This window comes from Anolis carolinensis, chromosome 5, assembly GCF_035594765.1.
Source record: "Anolis carolinensis isolate JA03-04 chromosome 5, rAnoCar3.1.pri, whole genome shotgun sequence".
Classification (NCBI taxonomy): domain Eukaryota; kingdom Metazoa; phylum Chordata; class Lepidosauria; order Squamata; family Dactyloidae; genus Anolis; species Anolis carolinensis.
This window is the reverse complement of record NC_085845.1, coordinates 96,224,841-96,251,651: the sequence shown is the minus strand read 5'-3', so window position 1 is coordinate 96,251,651 and position 26,811 is coordinate 96,224,841. Positions and strand designations below refer to the sequence as shown.

General features: G+C 42.1%; 1 protein-coding gene and 2 long non-coding RNA genes across 7 annotated transcripts in view; 2 read left to right on the top strand and 1 right to left on the bottom strand.

Moving 5' to 3' along the window:
• mpped1 (metallophosphoesterase domain containing 1) overlaps positions 1-26,811 on the bottom strand; it is a 115,553-nt gene that overhangs the window by 49,835 nt on the left and 38,907 nt on the right. For all 5 annotated transcript variants that reach the window (XM_008111425.3, XM_062981880.1, XM_008111427.3 and 2 more), the window contains exon 4: positions 19,591-19,816. In XM_008111425.3, coding sequence (XP_008109632.1) covers positions 19,591-19,816 — 226 coding nt within the window. The remainder of the gene's footprint in view (positions 1-19,590; positions 19,817-26,811) is intronic.
• LOC134299333 (uncharacterized) lies at positions 8,516-9,391 on the top strand. The gene is made up of 2 exons (XR_010006514.1): positions 8,516-8,815; positions 8,901-9,391. It is a non-coding gene; the product is annotated as an uncharacterized LOC134299333 (long non-coding RNA).
• LOC134299334 (uncharacterized) lies at positions 14,415-15,552 on the top strand. The gene is made up of 2 exons (XR_010006515.1): positions 14,415-14,976; positions 15,062-15,552. It is a non-coding gene; the product is annotated as an uncharacterized LOC134299334 (long non-coding RNA).

The following is a 26,811-nucleotide window of genomic DNA, read 5'->3' as shown; positions in this document are numbered from 1 at the left end:
TCTGCTTTGCCAGATAGAAGAACTGGCCTCAATTTGAGAATATAGAAGTTAACAGCATGCCCATACATTCGTCTGTGACATACCAGAATGTATGCCAGATTTCCTTTTAAAAAGAGTCATACTGTTTTTCTTATACGGTGCCACTGATTGTAAGGCACAGAAAAAAACTCTAGTTTTAGCACCCCATTTGTAGAGATGTTTATATTGGGGGAGAATGATCTTAGAACTGAAGAAATACAGTAACTCACCTAAAAGACTGAAGACAGATAAGAAAAGAGAACACCTAATTGTATTGCACAAGAAATACAAGACAGAATTAAATGCAAAAGTAGAGCAAGAAGCCACAGCAACTTAGAACTGACACAGATGTCCCATACAAATGATCTTAGACCTGATTTCTTTCTTTGCCATTCTATGTTTTGCCTTTCAGGGTTCAACTATTTATTCCACACAATGCTGGGTAAGGAAAGCCTAACAAGCTATTTCCTTGCCTCACTGAGAATTTTGCATGATTGGTTGTTTAACCCCTCCTCAACTGATCATTTCATCTGAAAAGTCAGTATACTACAAATAAGCTGATTTTGATTTTGTTGTCCACTCCCGTTCCCTGTATCTCCTTATCTTTCCTAATCACAGAGTCTAGTAATTCCATAACTAAAATAAATAGTACCTGGGAAAGAGGACAACCCTGCCTTACTTCTAGTTTAATACTAAAAGATTCAGTACCCAAATAATTAATTATGACTTTAGCCCTATTTTCTGAATATATTTGTTCTATTATATGTTGAAAACCCTCTCCAAAACCATATTTTTAATCAGAGATTTCAATACTGTCCAACCCACTGTATCAAAGGTGTTATATATATCCAATGCAATAATGCCTACCTGAGGTTTCTCGTTTTTGGCACTCTACAATATTTACAGTGGGGGGAAAAGTATTTAGTCAAATACCAATTGTTCAAGTTCTCCCACTTAAAAAGATGAGAGAGCCCTGTAATTGACATCATAGGTAGACCTCAACAATGAGAGACAACATGAGAAAACACATCCATAAAATCACATTGTTTGATTTTCACAAATTTATTTGCAAATTATGGTGGAAAATAAATATTTGGTCACCTAAACATTGTTTAATGGTTGACTTATAAATTTTATGGTAAAGGAAATGATACTTGTTCAGGCCTTGGTGGTGGGGTTATGTGTTTGTAAAATGTTTATTGTTTTATGTTCTGTTTCACTGTGAGTTGTTAATGTATGTAAATAAAATTTATGAAAAAGTCAGTATATTATTTGCAAACCATATACAGTAAAGTCTCACTTATCCAACATAAACGGGCCGGCAGAATGTTGGATGAGCAAATATGTTGGATAATAAGGAAGGATAAAGGAAAAGCTTATTAAACATCAAATTAGGTTATGATTTTACAAATTAAGCACCAAAACATTATGTTATACAACACATTTGACAAAAAAATTAGTTCAATATGCAGTAATGCTATATAGTAATTACTGTATTTAAAAATTTAGCACCAAAATATCACGATGTATTGAAAACAGACTACAAAAATGCATTGGATAATCCAGAATGCTGGATAAGCGAGTCTTGGATAAGTGAGACTCTACTGTACATCAATCTGCCCACATTTGTGGAACAGGAACAAGAGTAATCAGTACTAGTGTTGTGAGTGGATTTTGTTTCCCCCGCTTCATCCATGTCCTTCGATACCTTCCCCTAGGAAAAGAAATTCACTCCTGGAAGAGTTGTCATGGGGGAAAGGTGTCTCCACTGAAGCTTTTTCCAATTATCACAGGGGCAAAAAGTGAGATGCAATCTTCTGAACAAGGACACAGACAGCAAAACAAGGGTGTCCAAAGCTAATATATATTTGGTTGGACTTACATTTAAAATATGTACCTGTTCTGACTTACATACAAATTCATCTTAAGAACAAACCTACAGAACTTGGGAGATTGCCTGTATTGGAGAAAATACAGATATTGGGAAATACAAGGCCACAAGTTGTTGCTTACAGCTGGAAATGCAGTTGGTGATTCACATGGGCCTCAGGCTGGATCTACACTGCCCTATATCCCAGGATCTGCATATTCCAGATTATATGCTTTGAACTGGATTATATCTGGGATAAGCAGATAATCTGGGATCAGATCCTGGCATATAGGACAGTGTAGAAGGAGTCCCAGATCCTTGACCAACTTGACTGTTGATCGATGAACTGGTGATCTGGCCCACTGCTGGGCCACACGGGATGACAGAGGAGTGATCATGCAGGCGTGCTGTCCTGTAGGCCACCATCTATCACCAAGAGTGTCATGAAGGCCATTCAACCTGCACCTATGGGTTCATTGTATCCTCAGGTTCTCTGTACCTCTGAATCCCCATATATCATTCCTGATGCCTGCAGGGTATGGAATTCTAAATCCGAAATCCAGAACCCATGCCAAACACCACCCCACAAGTTGTGACAACACTGAATGGTGACCAAACTTTGCAATGCCAATATTTTTGTAATAGGGTGGCTGGGTGGATGCCGGTTGAGGAAACTAGTTCTGCAGCCAGTTACCTTCCAACGTATCAACTAAGGGACAACCTGAGTGAAAACCCCTACAGTCCTGCTGATCCCTGCTCCCATCCCTACGACAGCTTGGCACAGTAAGTCATGTGAGAAAATGAAGACATTCTATCAGCCTTTTCCGGCCTCACCCATTTTTTTAGACAAAAAAAGTGCTTCCTCCTAGTTTGCTTTTAAAAATATCAAGTCTGTATGCAATTTAAGATTTGTTTCGCACACTTCTATTGTTATTTGACATAAGCAAAACCTGTACATCTGAATGTAATAGACCATCAAAAGGATTTCTGAAGGGAGAACTATGTTGGCCATATTCCATATCTTTCAGAGAAAATGGTACTGTTTTGGTTGGAATGCTTTGCAAGGAAAATACTGCCACCCAAAATAGAAGTCAATGGTTATAAAATGTCTGTCCAATACTTAAATAAAAGCTTGTGTTTCATGTCAGAGTTCATATTTTTGACAAACTGGTCAATTTTCTTTTAAAAAACATTTAAGCAACTTACATTCACTTTTTATTCTCTGAACTGAAATACAACATCTTCTCTTTAGTGCTATACTTTAATGAAACATTCAATGTTCTGTCTTAAAACACAAATGAGAATGACATACTTTCATTTTAAATAGCAAGTGAGCATTATTCATACTTAGGATTTCCATTTTCTTCGACTATTCTTCCAGCCTCAGACATTCATTATTACAAATGAATGGTTAAGATTGTTTAAATCACAATCTCTCTCTACACACACCAAAAAGCAGTAGTGAAAAGGAAAGATTTTTTTAAAATAAAAACTAATTCTAAAAACCTCAGTTATACAAGGACTCTAAATGTAACATGCCTTAAGGACATGTTTCCCTGAAAACCTAACAGTGCAACTATGTATATTTTGAATATAAATAACATTCTTTCTTTTTTTTTGCTTAAAGTAACATTGGCCAAAACATCTTATTTTTACTGGTCTCTTACTAGCCAAAGGAGACAAAGTCAAGTGAACTCTTAACTTTATGCAGGCATGTTGTGAAAAGATGGTGAAGAATGGTTAACGAGAAGCCTATGCACATTTTGTGTATTTATGATAGAGATGCAAGCCTTGGCATATGTTGTTGCCAAGGGCACAAATGAAAGACTTATGAAATATTCTCCCTACTGGGAGATGTTATGACATCTTTTGCGTATTTTGAAAGTTTATAAGTTTCTTTGTACAAAATTATGTGTGGGGTTTTTCTGAAAAATACAATTGCTGATACTTTGTCTTAAAGATATAAGATTAGATGGATAATTTGCTACTTTTGATCAATCCTGTGGTAGTTTGGTGTGTGTGTGTGTGAGAGAGAGAGTTTGTGGGTGTGAATGCCCTTATACAGTAGAGTCTCGCTTATCCAACACTCGCTTATCCAACGTTCTGGATTATCCAACGCATTTTTGTAGTCAATGTTTTCAATATAACGTGATATTTTGGTGCTAAATTCGTAAATACAGTAATTACTACATAGCATTACTGCGTATTGAACTACTTTTTCTGTCAAATTTGTTGTATAACATGATGTTTTGGTGCTTCATTTGTAAAATCATAACTTATTTTGATGTTTAATAGGCTTTTTCTTAATCTCTCCTTATTATCCAACATATTCGCTTATCCAACGTTCTGCCGGCCCGTTTATGTTGGATAAGTGAGACTCTACTGTATTAAGAAGGTAGCTACTTTTTAGGGGTGTTCATGTTGGTTAAACCCAGTGCCAGGCCTGTAGCCAGGATTTTGATTCCGGGGGGGGGGGGGGGGGGGGGCGAGTCTGAATGAGAGAGGATCTACCCTAGCAAACCTTTTGTATCATTATCCAATACCCCCATGCATATGGGATATATTGAGCATGACGATCAGATCATGACATGAATAAACATAACAGTTTAAATAATACAAGTAAGGACTTCTCGCGGACCATACTGAGAATTTTGGGGAGGGGGGCTGAAGCCCCTCAACCCCCCCCCCCCACATGCTTGCCCAGTGTGATTTTCAGTGTCTGGATTCCCCCCCCCCCCCCCCCGATTTGTTTTTTGGGTGCCTCCCAAATTCGGGTGGGCGAAATTCCATTTTTCAATCTGGCAGCCAAAAGATCAGTTTTTGTTTAGATGGCCCATTGGCAGCAATGAGGGAACTTCTGAGGCTCCCCTTTCCATTATTTTTAGGGGAACAGTCTTAAGGAACCACTTTTTCTGTGGTAGTTTCCTCTAATATCCTTCAACTAGATCTGGGTTAAGGTATCAGACTTAAGAAACCACTTTTTCTGGGGTCCTTTCCGCTAATATCCTTCAACTAGATCTGGGGAGAAATTAAATTATCCCTGTGGAGACTCAGGGGAGTCAAGTTATCTCCTCCCCTCAGTAAGGTAAAGGTAAAGGTTTCCCCTGACGTTAAGTCCAGTCGTGTCCAACTCTGGGGGTTGGTGCTCATCTCCATTTCTAAGCAGAAGAGCCAGCGTTGTCCGTAGACACTTCCAAGGTCATGTGGCCGGCATGACTGCATGGAACACCATTACCTTCCCGCTGGAGTGGTACCTATTGATCTACTCACATTTGCATGTTTTCAAACTGCTAGGTTGGCAGAAGCTGGAGCTTACAGTGGGTGCTCACTCCGCTCCCTGGCTTTGAACCTGGGAGCTTTCGGTCTGCAAGTTCAGCAGCTCAGTGCTTTAACACACTGAGCCACCAGAGGCTCCTCCCCTCAGTAAAGCACTCCAATATTTAAATAAACACATCATGCCCTTTCCAACGCACACCTATCCTTACTTCCCTAGCAAAATAATAAAAATGAAATATATTAAACTAAGAAAAATAATTAAATTGCCAATGGAAAAGATTAGAATTGCAATCAAAAAAGGCAAAGTGATCCCAAGAGCAGAAAAGGCACTGAGATAGAACATGGAGCTAGCAAGCACATGAGTGGCTTTCTTCTTATTGGCTCAGGCAGGCAGCAGGGCTCACAGCCTCACAGGGAAATCCCTGAGAACATGTGGCTACCTCTCTGCACTCCACGTATAATTGAAAAAAAAAATGGAAAGCAGCCTTTTTTTGCAGCCACACAGTCTGTTGTGGTCGGGGGGAAAATGATGCAGGGGCCGGGGCCATTATGGATGGCCAAATCAGGTGAAGTCCATTTTGAATAACAGATCAGTGAACAGCCCTACTACTTTTGTGAAGAGACTACCAATTTTTCATAAAATGGGATAAAAAATGGGTTAGACAGTTTTACAACATTATAGAGCAGACTTTCCTGGACATCCAGGAGTGACTTCTGGTCGAACTTGAGGTTTGGGACTATTGTAGACAGTCCCTGGGTAGATGAAAGCTTATGCTGCTTAGTTCTTTCAGCTAAATCTTTAAGGTGCTACAAAATCTTTTTGCATACCAATATTCCAACTCTTTGAATTCTTAGCTTTATGAGCAGTGGTATGTACATATGCAGCAAGTTTCTAAAGGCTCTCTCTTCTTCTCTGGTTCTCCTACCTACCAACATACCATGAGAGCTGTTCAGCAGTGGAACTTTCTGCCTCGGAGTGTGGTGGAAGCTCTTTCTTTGGAAGCTTTAAACAGAGGCTGGATGGCCATTTGTTGAGGATGCTTTGATTATGCTTTTCCTGCATAGCAGGGAGTTGGACTAGATGGTTCATGTGGTTTCTTCTAACTCTATTATATCTCCACCAGTAGTAGCAGCCTTAGAAGCTAGCATGCCTCTGGTAGCCAAAACAAGTAAAAACCGGACATTACCTCTTATGAAGTTGTCTTTCTTTTGATTTGTGGTAAGGGCAAATCAGTGTTGGCTTCAGTACAGAATCAGAAGGACCCTGGCCTCTTGTCCTCCTGTACTCTCCCAAACTCTTAGTATCCTTATTATAGCAATACTGCTTTAACTCTGACACTGACAGTTGTATGCCAAGCAAAAACAGTTAAGGAGAAGAGATGAGTTGGCATCTCCTATCAGAGGTCAGAATCTTACAAGGATTTCTGCTGTAATTGCCTAATATAGAAGAATCTTCAATCTCACAGTCACTGTGGGAGAAGGTATTCAAAACCAAATGGCCACCAGGGCATATATAGTGTTATCAAAAACAAAAACAAAACAAAACACATTGGACAGCCCGAAAGACATACAACAACCCAAAAACAAAACCAACCAAAAAGCATTGTTAAAACCCAGCAGAAGAATGACGGGGAGATTTAAGCACAGTCATCACTTGAACAGGATTGTGGCCAAGAAGAACAAGGTTTGGCCCCTACCCAAACTTTGCCCCTCTGGAGCAGGTACAATCAAAATCAAAATTTTTAAGATCAACGATGCAAGTCCCCAGATGCGTCTCAAATGCCATCCTGCGTTTAGAAACAGGCCTCATGAGAGTGGAGGCGAGAGCATGGATAGCCACTCTCAATTACTGGCTGCATCTGTCTCACTCGCCATGTGGCCTTGCCCCGCTAACTCTGAGATATGAGTTTCAATCCACATAGAACAAGGTAGTAGCAACTAAAATCACAACTCTAGGCTTCTCTCAAAAACATCTACTAAGCATGGGATGGGACCAAGCTAAGATCCACATCAGACAACGGATCCTGGATACAAAGCGACAATCTGATTTAGCTTGCTCTCCAGTCTTTAACATTAGTGCAGACAACAGATATACCATCACTCCCATGGCTTATTTAACAAACCTGGAGATGCCTAATCATCATAAAGCCTTCACTCTTGCAAGATGTCACGCCCTCCCATCAGCAGTACTGGAGAGGAGGTACTGGAAGATCCCTGCTCTGGAGAGACTATGCCCTTGTGAGTCTGGCCATATCGAAACTATCGAGCATGTGCTCCTCCAGTGTATGTTTTATAGAGATATTAGAATCAATTTCATCACTCCTTGGCTTTTAAAACATCCAGGCCGCACTGAAAGATACTACACCTCTCTGCTGCTCTCAGACTCCTGTTCTGCAATAACCTATAGTGTCGCCAGATTCTGTGTGGCAGCAATTTCCATCAGACGGACGATGACTGACCCCACAGGGCCTGTAGCCAGAGCAATCTGTTATAACTGAAAGACTGCAAATGCTCCCTCTATCCCCCTCCAGAGGATCGATATTTACTATTAGCTGACCCTGCTAATAGTCTGCTTTTAATTTGTTTTTATTATAGCATGTTTTTAACTTGTTCTTTTATCTGACTTTTATGGGAACTGTGATTCCCCTTTTCAGGCACCTGTGCCCATTTCTATAAATTCTGGTCATAGACCGTAATAAATTGCTGAACTGAACTAGAACAAGGTTATGTTTTAACAATATCTATGTTATGATTGAGCCTCATGGCTCTGTTACTGGCAGACGTGGGCGTAAGACTCCTCGAGAGTCAGATACTCTCGAGGAGCGAGAAAGAAAGAGACTGCGAGATATCTTTGCAGCACCATCTGACGAAGAGTCTTTTGAGGGGTTTACGGAGAGAATGGAGGAGGGGCTGGTTAGCTCGGAGGAGGATGAGATGGATTGGACTCGGGTGAGGGAGGAATTGGGTGCCACTGGCAATTGTCATGGAACCCAGTTACAGGGCTGAATTACCAAGCCCTGAACTGGGAGTCATAACATAAACAACCCTAGAAGCACCTGGCAGAAGAAGATAGAATATGCCTGGGAACTTGGGGTTGAAAATATAAACAATTATAATTGGTCTAGTGTGTGAAAATGGTAGTAATGTGATATTGGGGGTGGGGATTGATGATGATATTTACGTGTGGTGTTACGTAGCATCAGAGGTGATAAAAATGATTGTATGTAAACATTAGGTCATTCTTGACTTTTCCAAAGTCATGTATTCTTCAATAAAGATTGGATTTGAGAGCAGCTATCTCTGATCTGCGTTCAGACTGATCATTTGAAGTGAGCAGGACAGGCAATGATGGGATGGAAGATGAATGGGGACCTTCAGGATTAGACCCATGGACAAGCTGGAGGGATGGGACGGGATCCACAGCTGGGGATGCTGTGGGGCGTAGTCAGAGGTGTTCCAGCTCTGATGAGGAAAGTGATGAGGAAACGCCCGGGTTAAGGAGGGCAGCTGATAGTGATGAGGATTTGTAACTGGCATAAAATGAGGCTTGGGAGCAATTGCAAATTGCGTTGGGCAAGGTAATCTGGACGAACGCTTGGGATCTGTGTGGGACGCTTTCCTGAAGACTGGTGTGTTTTCGTGTACTGATACGTAAGTTGTTTTGGAATTTGGGGTCAGACGGCGGGAGGAATTGTGTGGGCTTTTGTTTGTGCAAACTTGTGCTTAATCTCATTAGCTTTGACCTTCCGTCGTCTTCTTGACGGACGCCATCTCCTGCTTTGGATTTCGGACTGAACTGACCACGGCTTGACTTCCCCCTACTCGGACTTGGTGAAACTACAAACGTCTGCTTCTGGCTTGAACTACGGAAAGGAACTGGGTCTACTCTACTGCTTCAATCCTCGGCTGATCTGTGTGTATTGGAAATCTTGCCTGCTGTGTGGAGGAGTGACTCAGGTTACTCAAAGCACAGTGCTGGCAGCAGAGAGGAATCTGCTGCCAATTAGCTGCATTCTTTTGAACACTTTGTTCCCCGGCTTTTGTTTTGTTTATCTCCAGGCTGAAGCAAGCTGTTTGTTTTTACCCGGATTAAACTTCGGTTTAATCCGGTTTATCTTTTGAGCGTTTTTCCTTGCCCCTTTTTGCTTTTAAAGGCTAATACTGCCTGGCCCTTGTATTTTACGGGCATTTTGAGTTCTGTAATCCAATAAACTCTGTTATCTTTGATCTTGTGGCGTTCTGTCCTTGACAGATTGCCCAACGCCCTAAAAAAGGTTTATTGCAGTAATAAATTCCGTCAGGAAGACGATGGATGAGTTAAGGGCTAAGTTCGATCAATTACAAACGGCCTTTACTGTCAGTCAAACAGCTAATGCTGTTAAAGGACATGTTTTGACTCCTGAACGCTTTGACGGAACCAGGTGCAAGTTGCCAACTTTTTTGGCACAAGTTGAGCTTTATTTTTCCCAGCTCAGTGCTCATGCTTACCCTACAGACACTAGCAAGGTGGCATTTATTTTGAGTTTGTTGACTGGTCCCGCAGGACAATGGGCCACTAATTTAATTTTGGGAAATGACCCAGTCAAAGACAATTTGAATAATTTCAAGAAGTTACTAACTGACACTTTTGGGAACCCTCTCCGCACGGAGAATGCTGGGTGGGCTCTGTATCGGTTGAAACAGGGAAAGGGGACTGTTTTGGATTACTTAAATAAGTTTAATTTGTATCGCCACCAGCTGGACTGGGGGGAAAATGCATTCATGCTTTTGTTTACTGCTGGGTTAAGTGATTATCTCCAGGATGAATTAGCACGCTTGGAGCCGGCTGAGAATTGGGATGCCTTAGTAGCTAAGGTGCTGCGTTTGGACGCCAGGTTCGAGTCCCGTAAACACTCGAAAGCAATGTGTGCGCCACCTATGCATGTAACCAGGGCACCTGTGGTGATGGGGGAAGAGCCTATGGAGCTTGGGGTCTTTAAAAAGCTGTCTACAGAAGAAAAGAACCGCAGGAGGCAGCTGGGGTCGTGTTTGTACTGTGGGAATGCTGGGCATTTTGCCAAAAACTGTAATGTGAAACCTTCCCAGCTTTCGGGAAAAGGCCAGCCCTAGTGCGACGTGAGTCCAACGCATTAGGGCTACTAAAGCAGTCAACTGAGGGGAGGAAGCATGTTTTCGTACCCATTACATTATCTGTTGGGGGAAAGGAACTTGTTTCTACTTTGGCACTGCTGGACTCAGGGGCTACGGTCTCTTACGTGGATATTGAGTTTGCTAGGAAGCATGGCATTCCTAGAGTGCGCAAGGCATGCGACGTGTGGGTGGAAGGAGCGGATGGGAGACTGCTGGAGACTGGGGTGGTTAACCATGAGACCTCAGCAGTAATGTGGGAGGTGCAGGGAGTAACGGGAACGTTTGTGTGGGATATTACAAGCTTGCCCAGATACGATGTGATCCTGGGGATGGATTGGCTAGCTGTAGTAAATCCACAAGTAGATTGGGTGACACGTAAGTTGACCTTAAAGAGGCAGGATTGTTGCACTCTGAACGTTTCTCAATCTGATATGGAGGGAGTGCCTGCTGAGTATGGGGAGTTCTCTGATGTATTTTGTAAGAAAGAAGCGGACAAGTTACCGCCGCACAGGCCGTATGATTGCGCCATTAAGCTAGCGGAAGGTGCGAAATTGCCAGCAGGAAGGCTGTATGCCTTGACTGTACCGGAAAGGCAAGCTTTGCGAGAGTTCCTAGATGAAAATTTAGCCAAGGGGTTTATTCGCCCATCTAGCTCTCCAACTGCGGCACCGGTATTCTTTGTAGCCAAAAAGACTGGGGAACTTAGGTTGGTCTGCGATTATCGGATCCTAAACAAATACACCATTCGGGATAGGTACCCGCTGCCTTTAATCTCGGAACTGTTATCAAGGGTGCAAGGGGCTAAGGTCTTTACCAAGCTTGACCTGCGGGGGGCCTATAACTTAATCCGAATACGGGAAGGTGATGAATGGAAGACGGCATTTAACACGTGCTTCGGATGCCACGAGTTCCGAGTCATGCCTTTCGGACTTTGCAATGCGCCTGCGGTCTTCCAGAGGTTCATGAACGATGTGTTTAGGGACCTAATTGACCAATTTTTAGTGATTTATTTGGATGATATCTTGATTTTTTCTAAGGACGAGAAAGAACATCGTCAACATGTCAAGCAGGTTCTGCACCGTCTGCGGGCTAATGGGCTCTTCGCCAAGGCTTCCAAGTGCGTCTTTCATGTGCCTGAAGTGGAGTTCCTAGGTCATGTAGTGTCAGGTAGGGAACTTAAAATGGACCCACATAAGGTTGACGCCGTCAACTCATGGCAAGAGCTTAAGACTAAGAAGGATGTGCAAAGGTTCTTAGGATTCGCTAATTACTACCGGGAGTTTATTCCGAATTTTGCAAAGCTCACGGTGCCTTTGACGCAGCTCCTGCGTAAGAAACAGCCATTTGTGTGGGGGCGGGAAGCTCACGACGCGTTTTTACAACTAAAGTCTAGCTTTCAATCAGACAACATACTAACACATCCTGATGTTGACAAACCGTTCGTGGTAGAAGCGGACGCTTCTAGCTACGCGTTGGGGGCTGTATTGTCTCAGAAAGATTCCTCAGGGACCTTGCGTCCCTGTGGATTTTACTCGCGGCAACTAACACCATTCGAGCAGAACTATACCATATGGGAGAAGGAGTTGTTGGCGATTAAGGTGGCGTTTGAGGTGTGGCGGCACTGGCTAGAAGGGGCGCGGCACCAAATCGTGGTCAGGTCTGATCACAAGAATTTGGAGCACTTGCAAACAGCAAAAAAGTTAAACCAGCGTCAAATCCGATGGGCTTTGTTTTTCTCCAGGTTTAACTTCAAAGTGCAGTTCGTGGAGGGGAAGGCAAACTTGCGGGCCGACGCCTTGTCCCGCAAGCCGGAGTTTAAGACCAATGAGCAGGTAGTATGTCAGACCATCTTGCCTACTGCCTCTCTATGTGTTGTAGATAATGAGCTCGGGTTACATGACCAGATCCTTGAGGCTCAGAGGGACGATGTGTGGACTCAGGAGCAACTTATGCTGTTATCAGCAGGTAACCGTACAATACTGCCTCATCTACAAGATCAAGACGGAGTATTGGTACGCAGGGGGCAGGTCTATGTACCAGTGGGGGCCCTCAGGTTGGAGGTGATTAGAGCCCACCATGACGAACCCATGGCTGGGCACTTTGGCAGGTTCAAGACCGTGCAGCTTATCACCAGGAGCTATTGGTGGCCAAAGATGCGGCAAGACATTCTGCGCTTTTGTGACAGCTGCGCTGTTTGCCAGCAGAGTAAGACGCCTGTTGGGTGCCCTAGAGGTTTGTTGCCGTCTCTACCTGTTCCTGAGAGGCCATGGCAAATCATTTCCATGGATTTTATTTCGGATTTGCCTAAGTCTGGGGGTTATACTTGTATTTGGGTGGTGGTGGATTTATTTAGCAAACTGGCTCATTTTATTCCTTGTTCAACCATTCCGGCGGCCCCTACGTTGGCCTTACTGTTTACTAAGCACATCTATCGTTTGCACGGAGCTCCCGAGGTGATTATTTCGGATAGGGCTCCGCAATTTGTGTCACGCTTTTGGAAACACTTCCATGAGTGCTTAGGTACTAAGTTAAACGTTTCTTCTGCGTTTCATCCGCAAACGGATGGTCAGTCGGAACGGGTTAATGGGCTCTTAGAGCAATATTTACGTTGTTTTTGTTTAGATCAACCCACTGCTTGGGTGAAGTGGCTACCGGTGGCGGAGTTCGCTTACAACAATGCGGTGCACACGTCTAGTCAGCATACGCCATTTGAACTAACGTATGGTTTTCACCCACGGGGAGGTGTGGCGCCGTCGACCAATGTGGTCTCTTCTGACCCTGTGTACCGCTCTTCGGAAATGGCTGCGTTGCATGATATTGCCCGTCGCTTACTGTTGGAAGCTAAGGCAACGCAAAAGACTCAGGCCGATCGCCGCAGGCAGGCAGGGGAGGAGTTGGAAGAAGGGGATTTGGTGTGGTTGTCTTCCAAACATATTAAACAGGCTGGGGGAAAGTTTGCGCCTCGGTATTTGGGTCCCTTTCCTATCGTTAAAAAGATTTCTTCCGTTGCGTTTCGTTTGCGTTTACCGTCTAGTTTAAAGGTCCATCCAGTTTTCCATCGTTCACTGTTAAAATTAGATACCTCCAGTCGTCGTGGTGCTATAGCGGAGGGTATCACTGCCACCTCTCCGCCTTCGGGGGATGTGATGACCCATGGGCCTTGTAGTCCTGCTCATGACATTGTGATGCCTGATGAAGAAGAAAACTTGGGTTTTTTACCTTCCCAGTCAGAACTGGATTCTTCCCAGACAGATTCTTCCCAGCCAGATCTGGGAACCTTGCACCTGCAAGAGGATTATGTTCCAGAAGTATGTCAAACAAATACTGAGGCTACATCTCCAGTGTTTTCTCGCCATGAGTTTTGTAAACAACAGAGAGGTTTGGAAGCAGCCTCGCGCAGGAGTGCGAGAATAATTGCTAAGAATTTGCCAATTAAGCCTGCTTTCCATGAGAATCTTTAAGGAGTCAAACATCTGGTCTCAGAGATTAGCTTTCGTTTCTGGTTCCCAGAGAACTGCTCTCGGCGGGAAAGTTAGACTCTATATAGGTGTTTTACCCGCGGAGTAACTTTGCGGAGTCAATTCGTCAGCCTCCGGAGCGAGTTGTGTCTGGACAGAGCGCTCCGTTTCAAGCCTCGTTCCTGCTCAAGCCTTGTCCTTGTTTCCTGCCTTCGCTCCTGCTTCCCAGCCTTTGTTTACCTACGGACCTTGCCTTGTTTCCCAGGACTAAACCTTGCCTTGTTTCACGGATTTTACCAAGTTATTCCACGGACCTTGTTCTTGTTCCTCGTTACCTTGTTCCACGTTTCAAGCCTTGTTTCAAGTATCAAGTTATTTCCTAGCCTTGCTCAAGTTCATGGACTAAAGGACCTTGTCATCTCCCCTCACTTTGCCTGGCAAAGTGAGTGTTTCGGTTATTGGATTACAACTTTGGACCTTAATATTTCATATTGGACATTGTTTCTTTGGACTAATTTTGACCTTCCCTGAAAGGTCTACTTCTGGACTAACTTTTACATTTGCTTTTACTAACTTTATATATTTCCTTAATAAAGATATTAGATAGAATCTGGCCTCTGCGTATGGTTATTGGTGCTCTGTAGCCTGGGTCGTGACAGGGGAGGAGGCCTTTGTGAGAGGGGATAGTGTTATGATTGAGCCTCATGGCTCTGTTACTGGCAGACGTGGGCGTAAGACTCCTCGAGAGTCAGATACTCTCGAGGAGCGAGAAAGAAAGAGACTGCGAGATATCTTTGCAGCACCATCTGACGAAGAGTCTTTTGAGGGGTTTACGGAGAGAATGGAGGAGGGGCTGGTTAGCTCGGAGGAGGATGAGATGGATTGGACTCGGGTGAGGGAGGAATTGGGTGCCACTGGCAATGATGGGATGGAAGATGAATGGGGACCTTCAGGATTAGACCCATGGACAAGCTGGAGGGATGGGACGGGATCCACAGCTGGGGATGCTGTGGGGCGTAGTCAGAGGTGTTCCAGCTCTGAAGGAAAGTGATGAGGAAACGCCCGGGTTAAGGAGGGCAGCTGATAGTGATGAGGATTTGTAACTGGCATAAAATGAGGCTTGGGAGCAATTGCAAATTGCGTTGGGCAAGGTAATCTGGATGAACGCTTGGGATCTGTGTGGGACGCTTTCCTGAAGACTGGTGTGTTTTCGTGTACTGATACGTAAGTTGTTTTGGAATTTGGGGTCAGACGGCGGGAGGAATTGTGTGGGCTTTTGTTTGTGCAAACTTGTGCTTAATCTCATTAGCTTTGACCTTCCGTCGTCTTCTTGACGGACGCCATCTCCTGCTTTGGATTTCGGACTGAACTGACCACGGCTTGACTTCCCCCTACTCGGACTTGGTGAAACTACAAACGTCTGCTTCTGGCTTGAACTACGGAAAGGAACTGGGTCTACTCTACTGCTTCAATCCTCGGCTGATCTGTGTGTATTGGAAATCTTGCCTGCTGTGTGGAGGAGTGACTCAAGTTACTCAAAGCACAGTGCTGGCAGCAGAGAGGAATCTGCTGCCAATTAGCTGCATTCTTTTGAACACTTTGTTCCCCGGCTTTTGTTTTGTTTATCTCCAGGCTGAAGCAAGCTGTTTGTTTTTACCCGGATTAAACTTTGGTTTAATCCGGTTTATCTTTTGAGCGTTTTTCCTTGCCCCTTTTTGCTTTTAAAGGCTAATACTGCCTGGCCCTTGTATTTTACGGGCATTTTGAGTTCTGTAATCCAATAAACTCTGTTATCTTTGATCTTGTGGCGTTCTGTCCTTGACAATCTACCTCTGCTTTTTTAGTTGCAGATTTTGCTGCTGTGTTCCATCATGTATGGATCTAGCAATGTATGTTGGAGTGTTGTATGGTTTCCGAGCAGTATGGCTATGTTCTAGCAGCATTTTCTCCTGATGTTTCAGAGGACATGTCAGCCACAAATGCAAGTGAAACATCAGTAGAAAATGTTGCTACAACACGGCCATACAGCCTGGAAACCACACAACACTTCAGTGATTCCAGCCATGAAAACCTTTGACAATACATTGGACAGATATATTATTTAAAGCTACATTCTCAAGCCGATGCCCGACATTATGTTCGTCTATTAGCATCTGCACTTCTTTTTTTTCCTTCCTCTACATTTTAGTGTTACACACTGTGAGGTTACTGAGAAAAGTATGAGAAATAGTCTCATAAGGTAATTGCTATGTTTGCATTAGACCTACAAATTAGTAATAGGTGCCAAATTGAGGAGGAGGAGTGAAGACTAATAGGCATGATAAGGGTTCTCTTCATTATAATTTGGAAGCCAATCTTATGCTTGTTTAGGCCTTGCATATAACAGAAATAAATTAACTTGGAACATGAAACTAAAACACAGCAGGTAGATATACAAAAAACTCAAAACAATTTGGATATCTGAGATAAATGGATGTATTTCAAGTGCAATGTGGTTTTAAATTTAGATAAATGCACAACAATCAGCAGGTGGAGAGGATTAACGACCATCGCAAGCATCAAGTTGGTGAGTGCCAATTTTTATTTTTAAAAAAACTTCCAATACACTTCACAGTTTATTCACACTGTGAGAATTCACACTGAGGAGTGTGCATTAGGTCTGACAACTTGTCTTTTACATCCCATCGGGTAGAAAGCAAAAACAGCTTTCCAAAAAAGCAACAAATGTTAAAATCATTGCAAAGTTTACTGATAAGTTTATTAAATCTTCTCTTGCACTGCCACCCATATGAACTTTTATTATTCATACTCAGTGTCATATATTATTTCTATGAAAAAATCAACCTTTACATACAGGAAAGCTGTATTCTTTGCCTTTTTTCAACAACATTTTCACACTCTCATCTAGCAAGAAAGAAGTTGGAAAGTCTTCCTTTCTGCAGATTGAAAACATTCCTATTTCACGGAGCCTTTTATCTTAATGATAGTTTCAAAAAGCAGCAGAAATGTGATATTTTATAGTGAAATCTTATCATCTCAAGACAGCTTAATTCTTTGCTTTTTTTGCACTTGCACAGAACTTTAGAACATATACAAGACAAAAAGCATCCCTTGCGAAAAAATTTGAGGTTTGCAGTGCCCATTTGAAAACAAATCACTACATAATTCTAAACACAGTGTAGCCCTGGGTCAAACCCAGAGCAGCCCTTCATGATAACCAAGTGCCATACAAATCTCCTGACTCAGCAGTCATTGCACCTTATGTGAAATGGTTAAATGTCCAAGCAATAGCTGCAAGGACTGGGTTATAAAAATATACCTGAAATTTTCAATTTGTTAAGTGAAGATTGTTGTAACGAGCTGACTGCACATTAACTGCTCAGAGATTTATTGTAGCAGAAGTTTTTCCAGAGCAAAACAAAACATGAGGTGCATAAAATAGTATCATCTGGAAGGTTCGGAAGCTGTGCTTATTAAGGGGCTATGTAGGGAGGCTGGCAGCAATGCATAAATTTATCATCTTGGAGGAGGTAGGGGCTCCTCCCATAAAAAGCATCTCCCTTCTATTGATGGGAAGCTTCCCAGTATTCAGATCTAACTGCAGCAATTGAAAATGAAATGAAAGATTTAAAAAACTCAATCTATCATTAAGATGGAGTTAAAGAAACATAAAAGACAGAAGGGATTCTAATGGTATCTTTCGCCAGCCCCTAGGTTAGTGGAATAGGGGGCTGAGCAGATACATACATACACACACACACACTTAAAATGCATAATATTTTCTCAATTCTGAATCTAGAGCCTATTGATTGGGTCTGTCTGATCTCCTAAAAATCAGTCCCCTGGGAATTCAGTAAAGGATAAGATTGGGGCCCCTTCTACACTGCCATATAATTCAGATTATCAAAACACATAATCCACATTATCTGCTTTGAACTGGATTATATGAGTCTACATTGCCATTTAATCCAGTTCAAAGCCAATAATTTGGATTTTATATGGCAGTGCAGAAGGGGCCTGGGCAGCAAAGAGAAGTGGTATCTCCTAGAGGTGTGCAACTCAGCCAAAAGGCATACCATTTTGGGGTCTATTGTCAGCGGATCCCTCATTCTGTTTACCAGGAAGTTAACTGAATGGGAAGGGGTTTTGCCATTTTCATTCGGCCCATTGGCTACAATGGGAAACCTTAAATGCTCAATCCTCAGCCATTTTAAGGCCTATCTGCATGAAACCTATCTCAATTTTAGACCCCATTTACAACTGTAGGCCTGCCAAGTTTCAAAACAATTCATCAATCTGATTTTTTAGAATTATTTTAAGTTTTAACCATAACATTTTTTTTTTTTTTTAAAAAGACAAACCGCAAGAGAGGGTTCTGACTAAGACAGCAAATTTGGAATGTATATATATGTCAACATATGGACTGAAGAGATGTGGCAGCAAATATAGATGAATCATACATCCAATCTTCTGTGATTGTCTCTAAAATCAGCTATAAGAGGGACACAAATTGGATCAGGGTCTCAAGTCAAATCCAACTCTCAGTAATACTAAGGAAACTGCATAGGTTTCTGTAATGCACACACACAGCTTCCTTTGGGGGGTGAACATCAGCTCCAGGAAAAGGATTCTTTTTACTACTGAATCACTGCAGCTCAATGGGTTAATTACTCTGATCCAAATTAGGCCCATTTCACAGAAGCCAGAAAAGAAAGATGATGACATTGATGATATCAGGAGATGCAGTTAATAAAACTCCGACATCACATCTGTTTTGGTCATAAAAATACTTTCATGCATCTGATAGCTGAGTCCTAGTCCACAGAATCATATGCCATTATAAATTTTAAATCAGATTTTAATCTTTGTAAAGACCAAATTGTGACCCCTCTGACATTTTTTACATCTCTTAAATGGTTAGAATTTAAAAATACTACATTGCAATTGTAAGATGTCATTTATTGTAAGATGCACACTAATTTCAGTACAAATACCACCCACAAAAATGCAAAAGATACGCCTGTAATTCTAAGTTGCACCCATTTCTATAGATGTTTCTATAGAGAAAGAAGTGTATTTTGGAATGGAAGAAATACAGTAATTATGAACTAGTGATGCAACTTTTTTGCCTTGGACACAATTAGACCATCTTTGAAACTACTGTTTATGCTGATAGACACAAACTCCTCCAGAGATTCATATGGTGATCAATTTGTAAACCGTTTTTTGTTTTTTACCATTGAGTATCATGTCTGTCCTCACTACTACTAGCTGCTTGAAATATAGTCTGCCTAAAATATTTGCAGGTTAAAACTTTTGTGGATCTGATTATTTGCAGATTTAACACATTCTCTCTTGGAATCTCAAGTCTTCCAAGGCAACTCTATGGTTGAAGTTCAACCCAGAGACACACTAAAGATTCCTAGAGTTCTCTTGGGTAAAAAAATAATAACAATACACAGGGGTCCTGTATCTCTCACTGCCACAAAAGTAAAGGGCTCACTGTAAATGATAACATAATTGATCAGTTATGGGTTCAAACTAAAAGTCATCTAAATTTGCATCTGGATATTATTTCTCAAGCAATAAACAGTCTTAATTTTTAGACACATCACTCCTCTGTGTGAAAGAAGGGAGATGGTGCTTGTGTAGTTTACATAAACATATTTCGTGTGCATCTGTGCATTCAAGCACATGTATGTTCACAGTATGTCTTTAAAAAACACTGAAGGCCCATAATAAAATATCTGGAAGAAAGTATCACATTTGTCCTGTAAAATCATGATGGACAAAAATGAATCTGTATGAATTAATGCTAATAATTTTTAAAATACTTACCATGGGGAGCCATATATCCTGAAGCCCCTCACTGTCACTTCTGAATCTTGCAGATATATGCAGTTGGTTAAGAGAGACTGTACATTTTCATAGCTTTCTGGCTTCAGTTTAGATACAGATGGGAAATAGTAAAAGTCCTGCTTGATTAAATCTGCCATGAACTCTTGGTCAAATGTCAGCTCATGATTGCCTGCTATCACAACCTTGTATTCATATGGTAGACTGCCTAAAAGACAGGGAGAAACATAATAAGCAGATTATCATACTCTTGATGAAACCTGAAAACGAACACTGTTGAGGTTAGGAAAAATATGTAGCTGATGATTTCCAAGAAAAGTCTTAGAAGGATGCAAGAGAGTTTGAACTTCTGTAAATGTCCAATTTGAAATACTTTTCTTTTCTGCTGTTCTGTGTTTTTACTTTCACTGATTTTATATTGGATAGATTGTTTCAATATGATGGACTGGTGATGTCTTGAAGGCACTGTTTTTTTAACTGTTAGCCTATCTGGAAATAGGAATAATAGAGTTTAATTTTGTGATAATAAATAAATAAAATTAAAACTGAAATCCTATAACTACAACCCAAATATCAGAGACTATAGAGGAGATAAGATCTCCTTCTCTGGGTCCTTCCAAGCATGCCCTATATCCCAGGATCTGATCCCAGGTTTTCTGCATTAAACTGGATTATGTGAGTCTTTATTGTTAGATAATCTGGGATAAACAGAACACCTGAGATCAGTTCCTGGTATAAGGCCTGTCTGGAAGGGCCCTCAGTCATTCTTAATCATAGAATCATGGAGTCGGAAGAGATCACAGAGTCCACCCAGTGCAACCCCCTTTAGTGAAGGAAAAGCACAATCAAAGCACCCCCAACTGATGGCCATCCAGTCTCGCCTAAAAGCCTCCAAAGAAGGCGCTTCCACCACACCATGTTCAGGTGGAATCTCCTTTCCTGCCATTTGAACTCATTGCTCCGAGTCCTAGTTTCCAAGGTAGCAGAAACCATGCCTGTTCCCCCTCCCTTATGACATCCTTTCACATATTTAAACACCTCTCAACCTTCTCTTCTGCAGGCTAAACAGACCCATCGTCTCTGAAGTTCTTGGTCTTCTTAATAACCATACAAGACAAGGAACACAAATATGTCATCAGTTCCATTACATTTTCCAAATGTTTTTCATCTATCAAAATTATTAGTTTATTAAACTATTAAACTGTAAACACAGATTATATGTGTTACTTCAAAGCTTTTTTTGTAAGTGTTACTTAAGCAAATTTCTCAAAAGTACAGTCACATTTACACAATACTGCTCCAAGCACTATGGAGATCATAGTTTTCAATTAATAACTATTTTATGAGTTTGCTGCTTAGGTTTTTTTTCCTAATTTTTCCTGTTTAGTTGGTTAATTCATTTAAATATATCCTCTATCTTAGAAAAAAATTATTATTCACACATTCCACAGCTACTTCTCAGCACCTCCAAGTTCAAAGAAAATGGTATCATGAGATACGTCTCAGACATTGGAGAAAAACAGCCATTTTGATATAGTAATGCCTTCTTTTTAGGGAAGGAAAAATGGTATTGGCTCTTTTCTGCACAATAGTCGCACACTTAGTTCAATTACTTGGGCAAGTGAATTAAGATTGTGATTGCCCTTCAACGCGGTAGGGAAAGAGGGCAGGCAGACAGGGGAGTTAATTCATTCCACTACATGCCTCTCTCTTTACTAAGATCAAAATATTCAGATATCCATTTCTGATCCATGCAGATCAAAATACCCTGTGACCATAATCTAAAAAATAAAAAATGGAGATGCAATAAAGTCTCTAAGTAATTTTATTCACCATACATCTCCTGAGTTAGGTTTCAACCTGCCTATCTTAGGCCCCTTCTACACTGTCATATAAAATCCAGATTGTCTGCTTTGAACTGGATTATATGGCAGTGTAAACTCATACAATTCAATTCAGAGCAGATAATGTGGATTATTTGATTTGATAATCTGGATTACATGGCAGTGTAGAAGGGGCTCCAGGTGCTGTGGGTGAAATATCACTCTCCCATGGAATTGTGCCCTCAAAGGGACTTTTATTGAGTATTATTTTATTTAAATTAGTAGGGCTTTTATTTGCTGTTTTTATATATATTTGTTTTATGTTAATTGACATTGTTATTGTTTTGAAATGTTTATGTATTTTTCTGCATATTGTGTATTCTGCGGCACTACTATGTGCTTTTGCAAGCCACCCCAAGTACCTTTTGGGAGATGGTGACGGGATAAAAAGCTGTTGTTGCTGTTATTATTTTAAAAAGGCCTTTCAAAGGGGATTTTTCCACCATGTAATAGTTGCAATGAGGTAAAATACAGTGTACACATACAGAGACTATATACACAACAACTTTTTAATAAAAGTTGTACTGTTTCATTAGAATCCAGAGAATCCTTTTCCCCCTTCCATCTCACATTTACAAATAAAATGTTCAAGCGCTGACAACTGAGCGGTCAGCTTTTCTTTGTTAACATTTGCAACCATAGAACTTCTTGCTATAAATGTTAACGCAGTTCTAGTAATTGATTAGTTGTATTGCTATGGAATTGTTTAAAACTTCTGAACACAATATCCTTAACATTTATCATACGGTACTGTTTCATACACTTCTCTTTGGAAAATCTGTCATCAGATCTAGAACGCAAAAAGGGCAGTGAACCTTCTAACAGCAGTCTGTTGTCCACCTCAGGTGGTCATAAAAATGAGGCAGGAAGAGAACTATCAGGAGCAGGTTCTGCTCTGGATGGAATTGCAATCCGTCTAGAATAGGGGTGACAACAGTGTTCTCTTCTGGATGTTTAATGACTGCAACTCCCAGCAGTCTACCCAGTATATTGAATGGTGAGGAGCATTGGAAGCTAGAGAGCCTAGGAATGCATTGACAAACTTCAGCCCTCCAGGTGTTTTGAACTTCAACTCCCAGAAATCCTTGCCAGCTTACCGGCTGTTAGGAATTGTGGTAGTTGAAGTCCAGAACATCTGGTACAACAAGTATCTCAAGATCAGAAGATGGTGATTAGGGATAGACTTTGGGTGGGTCGCATGAGTTTGCATTCCTCCTCAAGCATTTAGTAATTTAAAATACTGGTTTATAATATTTCAGGCAAAGTTATAAACAGCTAAAATATTGTTCAAAAATGACCCACCCCCAAACTTTAACTTGGTTTCATGGAGCCCCCGGTGGTGCAATGGGTTAAACCCTTGTACCGCCAGACAGCTGACTTGAAGGTTGGGTTGATGACCTGAAGGTTGACGTTTGAATCCAACCCGGGGAGAGCATGGATGAGCTCCCTCTGTCAGCTCCATGTGGAAACATAAGAGTAAACCTCCCACACGGATGGTAAACCATCAAATAACCAGGCGTCCCCTGGGCAACGTCCTTGCCGATGGCCAATTCTCACACCAGAAGCTATTTGCAGATTCTCCTGACACAGGGGAAAAAACTTGGTTTCATAAGCAGAGTTATGAATTGGAGCAGCCACACTGTTTTAAGAACTGAAAGATACACGCAAGAGAGATGAGGACAGACTGCTTTGCTTTAGGAATACACTCCACATTTTGGAAGAAGGCAAATATTTGCTTTCTTTATCCAAACTTCCTATCATGTTTTGTTTCAGCACTGCATTTAGAGATCTGGTAAATTTTATTTACTTTTATCACTGCTGCTATATTGTGTTTAATTATTTATATGTAGTTTATTAATCCTCTTAAAAAATATGTGCCAAATTGAGAACATGCACTGATGGACAGCCTACAAAAGGGAATTGCATGAGCCTAGGTATATTTGCTCAGATGCAAACAGGCCCGGTCCAACACGGGACGCTAGCCATGCCCCCGCGTTGGACACCATGTTCCCAGGGGCGCTATCGAGCCCCCTGGGAGGTGGGGCCACACTTGGCCCCGCCTCTGGCGCCCTGGCCCTGCCTCCCGCACTGCAGGAGGCGTGGCCGCATGATGCGGGAGGCTTGGCCAAGTCTGGCCCCGCCTCCCGCAGTGCCCGCCCGCTGCAGCGGGCATCCTTCCAGGCTGTGGCCTGGAAGGACTCCCGCCACAGCTTGGCTGGGACAGGGTGCCCGCCGCGGGAGGCGTGGCCAGCCCCGCTTCCCGCCGCAGGCACCCTGTCCCAGCCAGACTGTGGTGGGAGTCCAGTCCTTCCAGGCCGCAGCTGAACCTTCACCGCGGCCTGGAAGGACTGGATTCCCGCTGCAGAGTGCCTGGGACAGGGTGCGCGGGGTGGGAGGCGTGGCTAGCTCTGGCCCCGCCTCCCGCCGCGCGCACCCTGGCCCCACCTCCCGCGCCATGGGGGCGGGGTCAGGGCGCCCGCGCACAGCGTGGGAGGCGGAGCCAGGTCTGGCCACGCCTCCCGCACCACCCTCACTGTGGGGGGCGGGGTCAGGGTGCCCGCGCGTGGCGTGGGAGGCAGGGCCAGATCTGACCACGCCTCCCGCAGCGCGGTGGGGGGGGCGCAAAATTTTTTTTGCGTACCCCCGAAAATTTCCTCGGGCCGGTCCTGGATGCAAATTTTACTGTGGCCCCTTTTACACTGCCATACAATCTAGATTATCATAGCAGACAGTCTGCTTGATCTCCTTTGAACTAGATTATACAAGTCTATACGGCCATATAATCCAGTTCCAAGCAAAGAATCTGGATTTTATATGGCAGTGTAGAAGGGGCCTGTGTTCAACCCTAACCATATTTTGTAGTCATTATAAGGCAGATCTATATGTCTGCAGGCCCTTATTTCAGTTCATAGATCAATCTCATACTATACTATGGCAAAACATTTTAAATAATTTTTCTTTTAATTTTGTCCAGCTGAAAATTGTATGCACCCCAAGCTTCCTCCATTATTCATGATTGTTGTTGGTGTTGTTGCTGTTGTTGTTGTTATTGTATGACACAGCAAACAAGATAGATATGCTGGATTTTGTTTCACAAAATCACAAGTCGAACACTTCCCAAGTGTCTAGGACTGTGTGATGTATTATTATTATTATTATTATTATTATTATTATTATTATTATTATTATTATTTGATGCATAACAAGATTAGTACACAGCAAACAAGATCACTATGTTGGCTGTTGTATTGGATCACACGTCGGACACTTCCCAAGTGTCTAGGACTGTATGATGTATCAGCGAATAATGTGTGCAGATCAGAGTATGGTGGCCTTTTGCAGCTGACAAATGGCAATTTTATCAGCGCCAAGGTCTTTAGGCACTGCACCCAGAATGCCGATAGGCACTGCACCCAGAGTGCTGATCGCCACTGGGACCAAATTTACTGGCTTGTTACCAAAGTCTTTGCAGTTCCATCTCTAAGTCCTCGTATCATGTCAGCTTTTTCCAGTTGCTTCTCATCAATCCTGCTGTCGCCTGGAATTGCAACATCGACAATCCATACTTCATTTTTTATTGTTGTTGTTGTTGTTATTATTATTATTATTATTATTATTTGATGCTCTGTTTTAATAAACATTAATCATTAACTAGTAGGCAATGTCCAATGATTTTATGTCTATGTATTGATATTTTCTAGCTGATATTTTTTCACCTATTAATTAAATCATAACAAACCTCTTTCTGCAGTTTGTATGTGCATATTTGTTACACACTTTCAAGTTTAAGAGCATATCACACATAATTTCCACTGAGGTTTTCACCATCATGATATAGTGTGATCTACCAGATTAACTATGGTGAGATATCACTACATATTTTTATATCTTTCATTCGTATTGTTATTGGATCTTGCATTCCAATAATAAAAACACTACGATGAACCTGAAAATGTAGTATACAGTCCTGTCAGCATTTCCTCCCATCAGTGAATAGATTCTGTGCACTAAAATCCAGCTTTCTATTTAAGGACTTGTACACCCAATCATATTTGATCACACTGTTCCAAAAGCCTGGTATATTTTTTAAATAAACTGAGAAGGCTACTTGAAAGCTATTTAACAGCTACTAAAGTTCAGTGTTCTTACTTTCTCAACTTTGGGTGGATGGGCAGCCAGAACATAACACTGATGACAGTGACTATGGGAGCTAGGGCACAAATACTCTGCAGCGGCAATGGCACAAAACAAGCTCATTGCCTTTTTGACTGGCAGTGCCCAATATGAACGGATGACATGTGTGCAAGCATTGATATTTCTTGGGTTCTTAGATACAATACAGGCATGAATAATTGCTCTTAGAAATGAACTATACATTTTTAAAGGTACAGAAGAAACAGAAGACTCTGGATTTGTTTTTCTTAATAAATTCAAGACATGGAGAAATTAGCCTCCTGGATTTTCATCAGTCCCTCCTTGCCCTAAAGACCAAATATGGGTGAGCCCGAAAGCATAATCCTACCACTGCTGAATTAAGGATGGCATCGCCATGTCCACGTATTCATTGGCCAAACTCCCAAAAAGATACTGGCATCCCTTCATGTTCATCCCTGATATAGCAACATACCAAAGCTGGGGGAGATGTGTGCCTGGTCTTTGGTTCCCTACATGTTGCCTGTCAGTACCCTATGCAGATAAAGACTGATAGAAGCTATACAGCACAATAAAGCAGGCTGGAACAGGCATCCAAGGCCTCTTCTACACTGACATATAATCCAGATTATCAAAGCCAGCATTAACACAGGGAAGGGGACAGAAGGTGACAGTCATCTCTGACCTTGGGGAACACAGGACAGTTGCATCTGATTCCACTTAGGAACTGGCTGCAGCTATCTGGACTGCCCTAACTCAGGGAAGAACTCGAATCCTACAGTTTTAGTCATTATTCTATGCTGATATAATTCTCCTGAGTTACATCAACCTGGGATATAGCTGCATTGCAGCTTTCCCTGAATTAAGGCAGATCAGCCCTTGCATGTTTTCTGGCCACCTGTAAACTGCTCTGTCTCTGACATCAACCTAAATGGTCCATGTAGATCAGCATTTCTCAACCTGGGGGCCAGGACCGCTAGGGCAGGTTGTGAGGGAGTGTCAGAGGGGTAGTCAAAGACCATCAGAAAACATATTAATTCAGAGTGCTCTTCGGAGGTAGGTGAATTACATCTCCTCTAAATCACTGTTAGTTCCTTCCAAATCCCTCCAGTATTTTCTGTTGGTAATGGGGGTTCTGTGTGGGAGGTTTGACCCAATACTATAATTG